Source organism: Ictalurus punctatus, chromosome 14 (assembly GCF_001660625.3).
Source record: "Ictalurus punctatus breed USDA103 chromosome 14, Coco_2.0, whole genome shotgun sequence".
Lineage (NCBI taxonomy): Eukaryota > Metazoa > Chordata > Actinopteri > Siluriformes > Ictaluridae > Ictalurus > Ictalurus punctatus.
This window is the reverse complement of record NC_030429.2, coordinates 8,110,864-8,124,408: the sequence shown is the minus strand read 5'-3', so window position 1 is coordinate 8,124,408 and position 13,545 is coordinate 8,110,864. Positions and strand designations below refer to the sequence as shown.

The window sequence follows — 13,545 nt, the reverse complement described above, 5'->3', positions numbered from 1 at the left end:
ATATTTCATTAGTAATGATACCTTCTAAAGAACATTTTGTCATCTGTGACATTTTTATAGTTGTTCCTCTCCTCTGGGATTGAAACCATACAGTTTAAGAAGGTCTGCGCTTTATTACGCAGGAAGTTCAGAAGATCACCATGGCAGCAGTATTCAGTGATGACTAACACAGGACCTGAGTGGGAGAAAAAGACTAATGAAATTCAGAAAACATAGAACTACATAGTTACAACATACGTGAAAGCTCAGGATTTAGAAGTTCATATCCGCTGCTGAGATCAGCTGAATTGTCAGAGGTCCTGAACCGTCTTAACCTCTCGGCTGTCTTCCACACACTTAACTCCAGTTCTCACTACCTCACTCTGGGCCCAGCTATTTATTTATTTGTTTGTTTGTTTGTTTGCTTGTTTACTTGTTTGTTACATACTTATTTATTTTCTTCCTTTCTTATACCTACTTACTTTTGGTTACTTACTTACCTCCTTACCTACTTGCTTACTTTTATACTTAATTACTTTCATACTTACTTGTTTACTGACTGTTTTACTTCCTTAATTTCTCAATTGCTTGCTTACTTATTTACTTACTTTCATACTTCCGTACTTAAGCTTACATATTTACTTACTTACATCCTTACTTTCATACCTACTTACTACTTGTTTACTTATTTACTTACTGACATGCTTACATGATTACATACTTTCTTATTTTTCTTTCTTATTCAATTGCTAATTTGCTTACCTACTCCCTCTCTCTCTCTCTCTCTCTCTCTCTCTCTCTCTCTCTCTCTCTCTCTCTCTCTCTCTCTCTCTCTCTCTCTCTCTCTCTCTCTCTCTCTCTCTCTCTCTCTCTCTCTCTCTCTCTCTCTCTCCATGTGTTTTACCTCCATACGTGCAGGCTCCCAGTAGGTTGACAATATTCTTATGTTGTCCGAGATGACTAAGAATCTTCAGTTCAGACATCAGAGCCTCCTTCTCATCTGAATGGGCACTGGCTGTGATACAGGACATTCTTCCAGTTAATGATATACTAAGGAGTAGTTCATAATCAGAAATCACAAATCTCTTCACTGGCCGAATAAGGAGCCCTTACTGATCTAAGTTGTGCAAATCTAAAATAATATCTGAGAATAAAGTTGTATTACTTAGCGGATAAAGACATCATATTGGGCTGTTAGTGTAGGGAGAGAAACTTCCCCATCTCACATTCCATGTACTGCATCTTATTTCACGTTCCTTTGTTTGAGAACCCTACACTAAATTATCACTCCATCTTCCATTTTCATCGTTTTCATTTACTAGTTCTACTACATGACACCAAATTTAATTAGCCAAGGGTTTAATTAGACAATCCTTGAAGTGTTTCATTAAATTTGTACAAAATTTGTACTGAAGAATACACACAAAAACTGACCTTTGAGCATTTTCACAGCCACGCGGGTCACATTATCCTCCTTCCCCAAACCATATGCTGTAGCCTCCACCACTTTCCCGAATGCCCCTGAGCCCAGAATCTTCCCTGCAATTCCGGCACAAATTGTTATTTTCTATCGCAACATTGATTTATATTTATGATTCAAAATATCTATTGCTAGGCACACTAGACAATGTGTTAATTTCAATATTAATTCTATTAATATTAGTCTAAATTTGTCACCCAATGGAACAATGATAAAAAGTAATTGCAGACTATTTGAAGTACAAACCTAATTTAAGCTTGTCCCTTGGAAATTCCCATTTTTCATTATAAGGAAGTTGAGTGGGGTCGATAAATGTGTAGCTGTTACCATCTGTGGCTTCAATAATCTTCCATCGAATCTCATATTTGGGTTTCTGTTGGATAACACAACCGAAATGAAATGTATTTATCATATTATTACACAGAGATCAGAGTACTGTCCTAAGTCTGATACTGATATACTACTGCTGAATTCGATTTCCCTACCTGTTTATACTTGTACATGAGGATGAGGAGGAGTAGAAGGAGGAAAACCATCACACTTATGGCTCCAATCAATGTTGCAGTAAAAAGTTTCTCTGTAGCAATATAACATGAATGTGGGTCAAGAAAAAAATAAAATACAGTTGCATTGATCTTGTCAATTAAAAAGAACGAGAAATAAATCTGACGAACAAAGCAAATTATGTTTCCTTAATTTTACCTGCTTCTTTAATTTACTAGATATGATATTTTTTGTAGCTTTTGATTTTGCAAGTATGCTATCGTAAGATTCCGAAAATGCAGTGAAATGGTGTGACCTTTCTGATCATTATTATCATTATCAGGCAGTGGTGGCTTGACGGTTAATGCTCTGGATTACTGATTGGGAGGTTCGGGGTTCAAGCCCCAGCACTGCCAAGCTGCCACTGTTGGGCCCTTGAGCAGGGCCCTTGTGCAAGGCCCTTAACCCTCTCTGCTCCAGGGGTGCTGTATCATGGCTGACCCTGTGCTCTGACCCCACCTTCCTAACATGCTAGTGTATGTGAAGAAAAGAATTTCACTGTTCTCTAATGTATATGTGAGCAATAAAGACTCAACATTTCAGTATTATTTGATTTATTTTGTTGCTTCCATTTTTAACAATTAACAAAGTGATAGTGAACGTCTTTTTATTGTTAAGTACACAGACACAGACTTAACATCATAAAAAAGGCAGTGCAGTTGTATTTTAAGTTACTCTCTCTTACCAGATTGGTCTATAGGGAATACATTGCTATCTTGCCCAAGCAGATTTTGTGCCACACACTCTACTGTCATCTTCTGATTGGATGGTGTGATGGTTATAAAACTTTTCACTTGCACCGGTCCAAACTCGTTGGTCTTCACCTCCACCATATCAGCTGTGAACAACTGGTGAGCCTCCACGTCTGTAGAATTCTCTGTACACCTGGAACGATTAGAATGTTATGATTAAGGAATTGTGGGAATTACTGCAGGTGTGAGCAGTCAGACTTTTATTACTAAGTAATAAAAAGTGTTATGACTGCTACAGAGATAGATAGATAGAGAAATAGATAGATAGATAGATAGATAGATAGATAGATAGATAGATAGAGAAATAGATAGATAGATAGATAGATAGATAGATAGACAGACAGACTAATTGATTAGTCACATACGTTGGCCTGATTCCTTGGCATTGGAACCAGAGGATTCTGGGAGTTGGGTAGCCAGACGCTGTGCATATTAGGGAGCTCTCATTCCTTCTTTTATGCACAATAACTGGTTTCTCTGTTCGAAAAAAAAAAAGCAAATAAAATAAAGTACAAAAACTGTATGATTAACATTACAATGGCATACATGAGTATTCACTTCCCTTTGGACCTTTCCACATTTTGTAATATTATGAGTTTCACAGCACTGGCGGCGAATACTTATGCAATCAAAACTTTTTTAAAAAAAAAATGTTTTTGTTATTTGTAAACAATTTTGCGCACTACGTTGATCTTTCCTCCCACTTCAAAATTACTATTGCAGATGTATGATGTATAATGTCAATTAAGTTTGTTTGTTTGTTTGTGTGTGTGTGTGTGTGTGTGTGTGTGTGTGTGTGTGTGTGTGTGTGTGTGTGTGTGTGTGTGTAATGCTTATGCAAGCCTAGATAAAACACTTAAAAGAAGGCTTTTTATATGGAGAACTGGCTTATGATTTTGGCCATATTTTGTCAGCTAATGAAACTGAAACACATTTATGATCACTTACCATAAACTTGAATAGTGAATGTTATGGAGGCATTAGCCATGCTACTGTTGGCGTAGAAGGTGTATCTGCCGTGTTCCTTGGATTTCAGTCTCTTCAGAAGCAGCACTGCCTCGTACCTATATGAACAAATCCAAATAAAGTGTCATTTTAAGCAATACATTGTGGTATAGAATACTTTTCTGTTTAAATGGAAATACAAATGGATTTCGATTTTAAAACACAACATCTACTAATTCAGTCAGAAAATAACAAAAATGCCTGGATGAAGCAAACATTTCTTCACTGATTTAGTGAGAGACTGCCATTGGTCTATAGTAATGAAGTGGAAATAATTAATTGAAGTACTTTTTGATATGGTTTGTGAAATATTGATACTTTACTCAAGTGTAAATGTTTTTGTCAACTTAAAATCTACTGAACTACATAATCTAAAACCTATGCCTATTTCTACTTTGATAAGTAGAAATATTTACATATAGAAAAAAACATTCTTATGACTCTTCGGATCTGTGAATCAGCTCTAAACATTTACGGAAAGGATCAGAATCAAAAAACTCTCAAACTCAGAGAGCTGAATCAAGGAGCCGACTCATTTGTGAATAACAGATTCCCCTTTTTTACTGCAAGCGAATCAACAACAATAAACATGTCTGCAGTAAGAAATGTGTTAACATTTTATTACTGTCAAACTGAAACTATAAGATTTGTTATTTATATATAAATGAGAAAACTATTCTGATATATTTCAACAAATAACATCTTTCTAATTTTACAACCACATACAGTATTTGTCTAATCATCATTCATGTGCTGAGAAATTACATTAACGCCAAAGATAAACTAGCTAATTGTTACGTAGCAAAGGCATGTGGACACTGCATACTAAATACCTATTGCAAAATTAGTTCTCATGGACACATACATTCCTTCATTCCTTTAGTGAATTGTTTCCTAAATTAATTAGCTGCTAGCTACTAGTTTTCTCAAAACAGAACTAGCTAATATTTCCATGCTGAATGGATATTGTGAGCTTCTTGGACTTTCCATTGACTGTGTGTGGAAAAAATGTGTGTAAATAGTCTGCACTTATAGAGCCTGCCACTGGGATCCACTGGGGTTCAGTGTTTTGCCCAAGGACACTTCAGCATGTGGGCCGGGGATCAAACCACCAACCCTGTGATTAGTGGACAACCTGCTCTACCATTTGAGAGGCTCTCAGTAAACAGGTAAAATTCCAAACAGGTAAATATCTGCTTTTAAAGGTAAACTGAAACTGCTAACAGTTTTCATTTTTTTCATAACATAAAACTTGATACTTGGTACTTTTGATTACAGAAAAAAAAAAAAAAGATGTAAAACTTAAAGTACATATAATATCAGATGCTTTCAAAGCTACACACAAGCAGTTTACTCATAAGTTAATTGAACTTGTACCTAAATCCTTTTCCACAAATGTATCTTGATATTTTACTCAGTATATATGACTAGTGGGCACTTTAAACAACATTGCAGAATACAGCTTCACTAACTGACCTGTTATTATTGCTGACGAACTGGATTTCGTGTTGTGAGTTGTTGAGAAACACTGGTCCCTCCCACTGCTTGAGTGTGATTTGTGGGTAAGCCTCTATGGTCACCCCTAGCTTTACATCCTGCCCCTCATGGACATCAATGGACAAATCTTTATGGGTCAGATGGGAGGAGAGCTTGGGGGACATCCTAAGGTATGGTTCATCTGAGGAAAAGAGATAAATTCCCATTATATATATATATATATATATATATATATATATATATATATATATATATATATATATATATATATATATATATATAGTGAAGATGTTTTTTGAAAAATAACGAGCAGTTATTTTTCAGCACCTACAACTTAAGGGCTACAGTATATTAATGAATAGAAAATAACGAACAGAACATTCCATAATGTATATAATATTAAGGAAAACAGGAGGCAAAATTCTGGAATATATATGGGTATCACAACATTATGTATATATAAACCTAAAATGAGAAATCTGTATAATATAATTGCACTATATGTCAGACAATACTCTTGACAGCCCTTGATCAATTTGTTTTTTGCTTGCCCTCCTCATTTTTTGCTTGCCCTCCCCACTACAGTATTCACCTGTTGTAATCTATTCAAAACTACAAAAATAACGTAGGAACGAGAAATGAAAAGGAAAGAACAAGAAGCAAATGAAGATAAAGAGCAAGAAACCATGAACACAATTTGTACGTGCGTTATAAAATGGATTATCTATTAATATCTTGATTAATTAACTTGGCCACGTCTCTTACCCACAACCAGCAGGCGTGTGGTGGAGCTGTTGACTCCAGCCTCATTAGTTCCTATACAGGTGATATTCCCCGAGTCAGACATGGTAACTGAAGGCAGGATCAGAGTACTCCTGATTTTCACAGTATTATCTTCATATAAAGGCTTGTTCTCTGGGTCTGGTAGCTTCTGAGAAAAAAAAAAAAAGATTTACATTGCCTGTAATAAATGAGCACCCAACATTTTTACACTACAGCAATAAGTGCATACATCAGTCTGGACATCCAATCTACATTGCAGACTTCTAGATCAATGTTCACCTACCCTATTCCATGAGATCTACCTTTCTGCAGGTTTCATCACCAACCAAAATCTAACACCTATTTTAGTTGATCAAGAACTTCTTAAGGCACTGATTAGATGATCACATGGGTACAATTATTGTTAGAGCTAAAGTCTTCAGGAAGGTAGATCTCCAGGAACAGGGTTGGTGACCACTTCTCCAAATCTTCTAACAAGCTTTTTCTTCTTCTTGTTCTTCTTTACTATTCCCTGGACTAGAGTGGGGTTTAAAGGAGGCCAGGATTTTTCTGAGATTATAGAACAGCCTGCAAATTTTTATAAAGACACCCCAGAGGTGGACATTTTAAAATCAAATCAAAACCTAATGTATTCTCTCAGGCGTTACGTCTTTTAAACTCTGTAGTACTGAGTCTGTTGTTTTGCCCTGTCAGAAGACTTTTCATCTGTGGATTTTGTCTTTTAATACTTAAAAAAAATTGTTTTATTCATTTATAGTTTTGTGTCCTTTTATTTGTGTTTTATATCATTGCTGCTTGAAATTATTTGATTTAAATGTGCACCGACACTGGTCTTTAAATGTGCTACATAAATAAATGTGACTTGACTTGACTATTATTTTTAGTATCGTTCACAGTAGATAGTTTACAGCAGAAAGTGGAAGTGTCAGGTTTCAATGCACTTTTATATACTTACAGAGAGCAATAGAGATTAAAACAAAAATAGGATTTGTGGTTTTTGTGCATCTGACATAAATCTTGTGGAGTGACAATAATAATGTCAGTGTTAACCAGTGTTAATAATAACACTGACAATAATAAAAAGGTATCTTCTGTGTGTTGTGCTTCTCTAAAAATGCTACAGAAACGCATCTCCCAGTACAGTAAGATACAAAAAATATTCTAAATAGAAATCAAGTGAGAGCAAAGACACTAATAGTGGTGGGAGAATGAGGACATAGAGTAAATCTGTATGATTTCTACTTTGCTATTATAGTACATAAGTTGTGGTATGAATTAATACAATTTTGTCATCATAAATAGCCTTTTTTTTGGCACCTCAGGGGTTCACCAAAATGCTGAAATGGTCCAGGTGGAAATAGATTTTGACACTCCGATACAAAATTTGTATTCTTTAAAATACCTCAGATCCCACTTTATACACTTCAAGGGATGAGCAAAAGACAGGAACAGGAAACATTATCTTAAAGTTTCACACGCTTCAGCAACAATGTAAGTACAGGTATAAAGAAGTTACCAAACGTGATGAGTGGTTCCAGGTGAGAATGTAGTTGAAGTTATGGTTGCTGGTGGAACAGATAATCTCTAGTCTCTCTCCAACCAGCCGAACATACTCATTATTTTGCAGGGACACGTAGGGTGGAGAACGGGCTCCTGGGGAAAAAAAACAAATCGAAAAAAACGTTAAGCTCTATTCATATTGTTAAAGACTGTCCAATTAGAAAGACATAGAGGTGACTTTTTTTGCGGTAATCTCAGTGCTGTTACTTTTCATTGACATTGTCATTGTCAAGGGATGTACAAAAGTACTATACAAAAAAATGCTACACAAACACTTACTAAAGGTGACTAGTAAACTGAAGGCTGAGGACACTTTCTCTACTCCTCCTATCCTGGCACTGCAGACATACGTTGAACTAAACCAAAGCTGGAGGTTCTGAATCAGCATCCCCCTCTTGGGGTCAAAGCTTATGTCCATGTCGGGCGGTGGTGCAGACCCATTCTCCATGCGTAACTTGAAATCAGTGGCCGCAGGGTCAGTAAGAAGGCATGGAATAAGGGCATCCTCTCCTTCCTTCCTGATAATTTTATTATTTGATGGGGTTTCAAAGAGAAAATCTGAATCTGGAGATTATACAGGAAACAGACCATTATAAACAAATACCTTGTTACCCAGTCCACTTCTCAAGTCCAAACATATGCTCTATACTTACGTCTTACGAATATGTGCACAGACGAGAAGTTTGAGGGATTGATGCCAGTGTACACACATTTATAAGTGCCTGTGAACTTGTAGCTAGCTTTTTGCACTGTAAAGCTGCAGCTGTTCCCATTATGCTTGAGGAATGATTTGTACCTATATAGCCGAGGTTCAATAGTCACCGGACCATCACCCTCGCAAGTCAGAACAAGACGAGAACCATCATCAATGACCACGCCGGATTCAATTGGATCTTTTCCATTTACCCTCATCCGAGGATGAGACCAAGCTGTCAATTGAAAGAACAAAAGAAATTATATGTAAACATTCTCTCACTCAGTCACTTCAGTAATCACTTTATCCTGATCAGGGTCATGATGAATCCAGGAACACTGGGCGTTGATCAGGAATAAGGCATGTATTAAGGCATGTCAGTCCATCATAGGGCACCATACACAGACATACTTTCACACATGCATTCACACATAAGGGAAATTTTGCACAATCCACCTACTGGCATGTTTTTCAGAGGTGGGATTGAAGGGATTGAATCAGGGACACGGAGCTATATATAGACAGTACTTTCCACTAGTATTGGCACCCTTGGTAAATATGAGCAAAGAAGGCTGTGAAAAATTGTCTTTATTGTTTAACTTTTTGATTTTACAAAAATACTCACATGGATATCAAACAATTGCAAACTACACAGGTTTATCCCCCCCCAAAGGAAAAAAATCTTTGTTAAATATAGGTGTGCAGCAATTGGAAGAAGAAGAAGAAGCAGCCTTTGTCACATATAATTATTGGCACCCCTATGAATTTATATTAGAAAAATATATTTGAAGAACTTTCCCATTGATATTTTACATTTTATACAATCCAAAGTCACCTACATCACCGCAAGTTGTTTGGAAGGTTTTCAAGAAAAAAGCCTCTACTCTCATCCAAAAACAAACTCAGTGTCTTAATGTTTGCCAGACACTACTGGAACTTCAAATGGGATCAGGTTCTATGGTCAGATGAAACCAACATGGGGCTTTTTGGCAACAAACACCAGAGGTGGTTTTGGTGCACAAAGAAAGTTAGCCATATGGAAAAGTACCTCATGCAGACAGTTAAATATGGTGGTGGCTCTTTAATATTTTGGGGCTGTTTTTCTGCCAGAGGACCTGGACATTTTATTAGGATACATGGCATCATGGACTCTATCAAATATCAACAGACAGATCTCAGATCCCTTGCATGTATTCTTCAACCTCATCAGGCATTTTAGGAGAAGACTCAGAGCTGGTGTCCTGGCAAAGGAAGGTAGCACAAAGTATTGACTAAAAGCGTGCCAATAACTATTGCATACCAATATTTAACAAAACGTTTTTGTTTTTTTATAAGCCTGTGTTGTGCTTTCAGTTGTTTGATGTCCATGAGAGCAGAGTATTTTTGTGAATTTTTTTGAACAAAAGATAAAAATGGCTAAAATGTGTGTGTGTATATATATATATATATATATATATATATATATATATATATATATATATATATATATATATATATATATATATAGTAATTTTATTTCTTTCCTGGAGAAGTTAATGGTCTTTCTCCATGGCCCAAAAGTAGCATATTGGAGCTGATATCATCCAGTCAAGAATCACGTATTTAGGGAATTAGAGGATTCAAAACACAAATTAGGTTGACCACTTCCATTTTCATTATATAACCCCTGCCAGGTACATAAACATAAAATATTCTATAACACATTCAGTAAGTGCACCAACAGTGTATTTGGCTGTACATTTATTACCCAGAGATGGCAGTGGTTATTAGCACAGACCTAATAAAGATTGTCCAGAGCCATCAGGAAAAATAGCTGATTTGTAACAACAATAGTTACCTAGAAATTCATAGTGGACAAATCACAGATGCTGTGATTCTGTGATCAGGCTATTCATTTTATATGTATTTGGTCAGTGGAACAGTACATTCAGAAAACAGCCTAACAAAACAAGCATATTATTGACTTTTGCAAAACGTGGTGGTGTGATACACCTCGACACTGTAACTAAAGTTCATGCTTCCGAATCCCACCACCTGCTGCACTACACACATCTGCTGAGGCATGATCTAGCTGACTGTACCATGATTTTTACTTGACGAATTAATTAGAGTGCACGAATCCCAGACTAAATAAAATTCAGAATCAGGAAGATGCTAGAATGTGGAAACACTGACAAAACTGAGCAAAATAAAGTCCAGTGAAAAAGCCTTCAAGTAATTCTCCTGCTTACTACACACAGTCACTTTGAGGTTAAGTGGTTAAATGATCAAAAGAGATTTATATAGAACTTATATATTTTATGTGTGATATGGGCAGAAACACAATGTGCTATATTATCATATGCTCGTTCATTTGCATTAGTCTGTATGAATACACTTCACTAGCAACTAGCTTATCATTCGTTATAACATAACATTACCTACCACATTTTGGTTAGGTTTCCAGGAAACCAAAACTTGGGATATTGGCTTTTTTAAATGGTCAGTGGCCTAGCTAATAAATGTATCAGTTTCCCACCACGGTCTTTGGTTCAATGATGTTTTTATGACATGGCTGAGGTGACTGAGGAGAAATGAAAGCGACGTGTTAATCCATCTGCAGAAGTGCTTGAGAGGACAGAAAGATTTTACACTGCATGTTGCAGAATCAGGCAAAAACCCCAAATCCTACTGCCTTCTCTCACTTCCCCGATCTCTCTCACTGTCTTCCTTACTTTGAGTCATATCTATTTATCTTTTTCTGTGAAATAATTAGCTAAAACTGAGCTCAAGCTTTCCTGTAAACGATGAGTCACACACAATGATCTCTGTATAGTTTATTGGTCTAAAATTGTTTTTATTCATTCATTCATCTTTACTGACTGCTTTGTCCTGATCAAGTTTACAGAGGAGAGAGAGCCCGCTAATGCTGGGCACAACGTGGGAAAATTCATGCTGGATGGGACACATTTTCACACTTTAGTCTAGGAACAATTTACCTACACTCTCAGAAAGGATGTGTTAATACCCTCCACACTTTTTGTGTTATTACTATTTCAACACATGTTGTGTTAAATTATCCATTAAATGTTTTAAATAAAAGAAAAAAATGAACACAACTGACCAACACAACATGTGTTAAATTATTGTCCAGTCACATTGCAGACTGCGGTGCCGACATCATCATCCAACTCACCTCAAAGTGAATGTTCGTTGCTTTGAGCTTTGGATTGTGACTCCAGAATCAGAATACTGAGGCGAGGAAAGGAAATGACCACTGGTAAGGTAGCGTTCATCACTATTAAGAGTTAACGCTACTGAAAATGCCTGGCCGAGGTTGTGATATTTAGGCAGGGAGCTCTCAAAAATGTATTCATTAGAAAACAGTAACTCAGCAGGTGATAACTTTACCTATCGCTACGGCTTCAACAGTGAATATCATGTCCTGCTTCCTCAGTGTTGGTCTTATACTGCTAGTGCCATGTGTTTATGTTGGCTGTGAAATATGGACTGAGACTATTCTATAATCCTCTGGGTCTGCATCTTTTCTCAGGCTCCGAGTTAGGGTTAGTTAGCTGGATGCTGTCACCAATCACAGTAGAGATGAGTGATGCTAACCCAGACTCTCACCTCAGTTAATAACATTACTTTAGCATACAGCTCACGGTAATGTTAGACATTCCCATTTCCTTTTTGAGAGTTAATGATAACCTAGCATTACAGCTATTCACCATGATGTATTACAGAGGGTGGGTTAACTTTAACTACATTTAGCAAGTGTTTTGGACGATGCAAGCTGTAGTAATTTTCATTAGGAGGATGGGTTAGAGCCATGTCTCTACATCGGTGAATGTTAATGCTGGTTAACAGGTTCAGGCAGTCAGTGGCTAACGGAACTTAGCTAGCTCAGTAATGTCGAGGCCAAAAGTTCTCCACAAGGTTAACTTGACAAAAAGAGAGGATAGGGACTACAGTAGGCTTTAATGCTTTTTGTAATGACTGACTTTTTCAAAAAATTGGTAGTGAGGTGCTAAAGGCTGGAAAATAAATATTCGCAAGTCAGCTAGATTTTCCTGGTGAGTCCAGAGCACCATTTTGTTCATTAGGAGATTGGCGGTCACATTTCCAAAATTTCTCAGTTAAAGCCCAAAGGCATTTGTCCATATTTTGTATATTTGTCCAACACACTTTTTGCTCTTTTACAGCTTTTCAAATGGAAGAGAGTGGGACTCTTCTCTTCCCAGATGGCAGGGAGATTTGTAAGATGAAGCATCAACTCCAATTCTGTCAAATGATTGAATGATTTTAATAAATGTCACCTGAATTTCATGCAATTTATACCAGAGTATAAATATAGCCTGAATGGTATGGAATATAGGGATATAGGGATGGAATATAGGGAAAGGGCAATACAAGGCAGTAAACATGAAACTGACTGTGTGTATTCTCTAAAATTTGCACTGCACAATGTGATTTGCAAACACAAAAGAACTCTGTCCATCATATATAAAAAAAAAAAAAAACAGAAGTGAGATTTAGCATTGCACAAACGGTGCAGTTTGATTCTGACCAAAAACCAACCTCAAATTATCCAAGTAATTTGGACTCAGCAAGTTGTGTGGCGAGCTTCCTGGTATCTGTTGTTATACTGGAAATGAGTGTGAAAACAGATTTGTGGAAAAAAAATCTAAATATTTGTAACTTGTGACCAGTTTGTAATTTAGTGGCTACCACTGGCTACAATGATCATATGTTCATAATGTGATCACTGTAATCTCACACCACACAAGTTCTTAAAAACAATGATGAAATGTACTGAAATGGTCATAACCTGGTAAAAAACAGTACAAGAAAACAAGTAGCTACTCAAATACACCCACATCACTCAGTCAAAATTGAGTAAACTGGATAAAATTGTCCACGAGTTCCACACTCATTGATGTAATCTTTTGGGACAGATTTTTTGAGAAAATAATTCCCAATCCAACAAAGCCACAACAATAATATAACGAATCTAAGTAACATATATTGACCAAGAACAGAAAGAGATCCCAGTAATCTGGTATTAACAGAAATTGTTAAGGAATTCTGTGTAAATGAAAGCATCAGAAACTCTTACCTTGTACCTGACAGGACAGCAGTCCCACAATAAAGGTGAAGAGGATCATCTCGGACCGCTGACGGCCAGAGGCCTGAATACACTATACGTCTCCTCTGTTGAGTGTCTGCCGTGGAAATAAGAAGTGACCATTCCATCAAGGCACTCCAAGATA

The 13,545-nt window shown here is 36.7% G+C and overlaps 1 protein-coding gene across 2 annotated transcripts in view; it reads right to left on the bottom strand.

The window, feature by feature from the left end:
• Nucleotides 1-13,545, bottom strand: part of LOC100526732 (macrophage colony-stimulating factor 1 receptor) — a 20,887-nt gene extending 7,342 nt beyond the window's left edge. The window contains exons 1-14 of one of the 2 annotated variants that reach the window (XM_017484965.3): nt 13,392-13,545; nt 8,253-8,528; nt 7,879-8,163; nt 7,556-7,692; nt 6,022-6,187; nt 5,236-5,437; nt 3,703-3,818; nt 3,120-3,231; nt 2,688-2,887; nt 1,945-2,036; nt 1,706-1,832; nt 1,414-1,518; nt 884-994; nt 22-175 (exon numbers count right to left, since the gene is read on the bottom strand). In XM_017484965.3, the coding sequence (XP_017340454.1) occupies nt 22-175; nt 884-994; nt 1,414-1,518; nt 1,706-1,832; nt 1,945-2,036; nt 2,688-2,887; nt 3,120-3,231; nt 3,703-3,818; nt 5,236-5,437; nt 6,022-6,187; nt 7,556-7,692; nt 7,879-8,163; nt 8,253-8,528; nt 13,392-13,440 (2,132 nt within the window). In that variant the 5' untranslated portion in view covers nt 13,441-13,545. The remainder of the gene's footprint in view (nt 1-21; nt 176-883; nt 995-1,413; nt 1,519-1,705; nt 1,833-1,944; nt 2,037-2,687; nt 2,888-3,119; nt 3,232-3,702; nt 3,819-5,235; nt 5,438-6,021; nt 6,188-7,555; nt 7,693-7,878; nt 8,164-8,252; nt 8,529-13,391) is intronic. The other variant, XM_017484966.3, reaches the window with a different exon arrangement.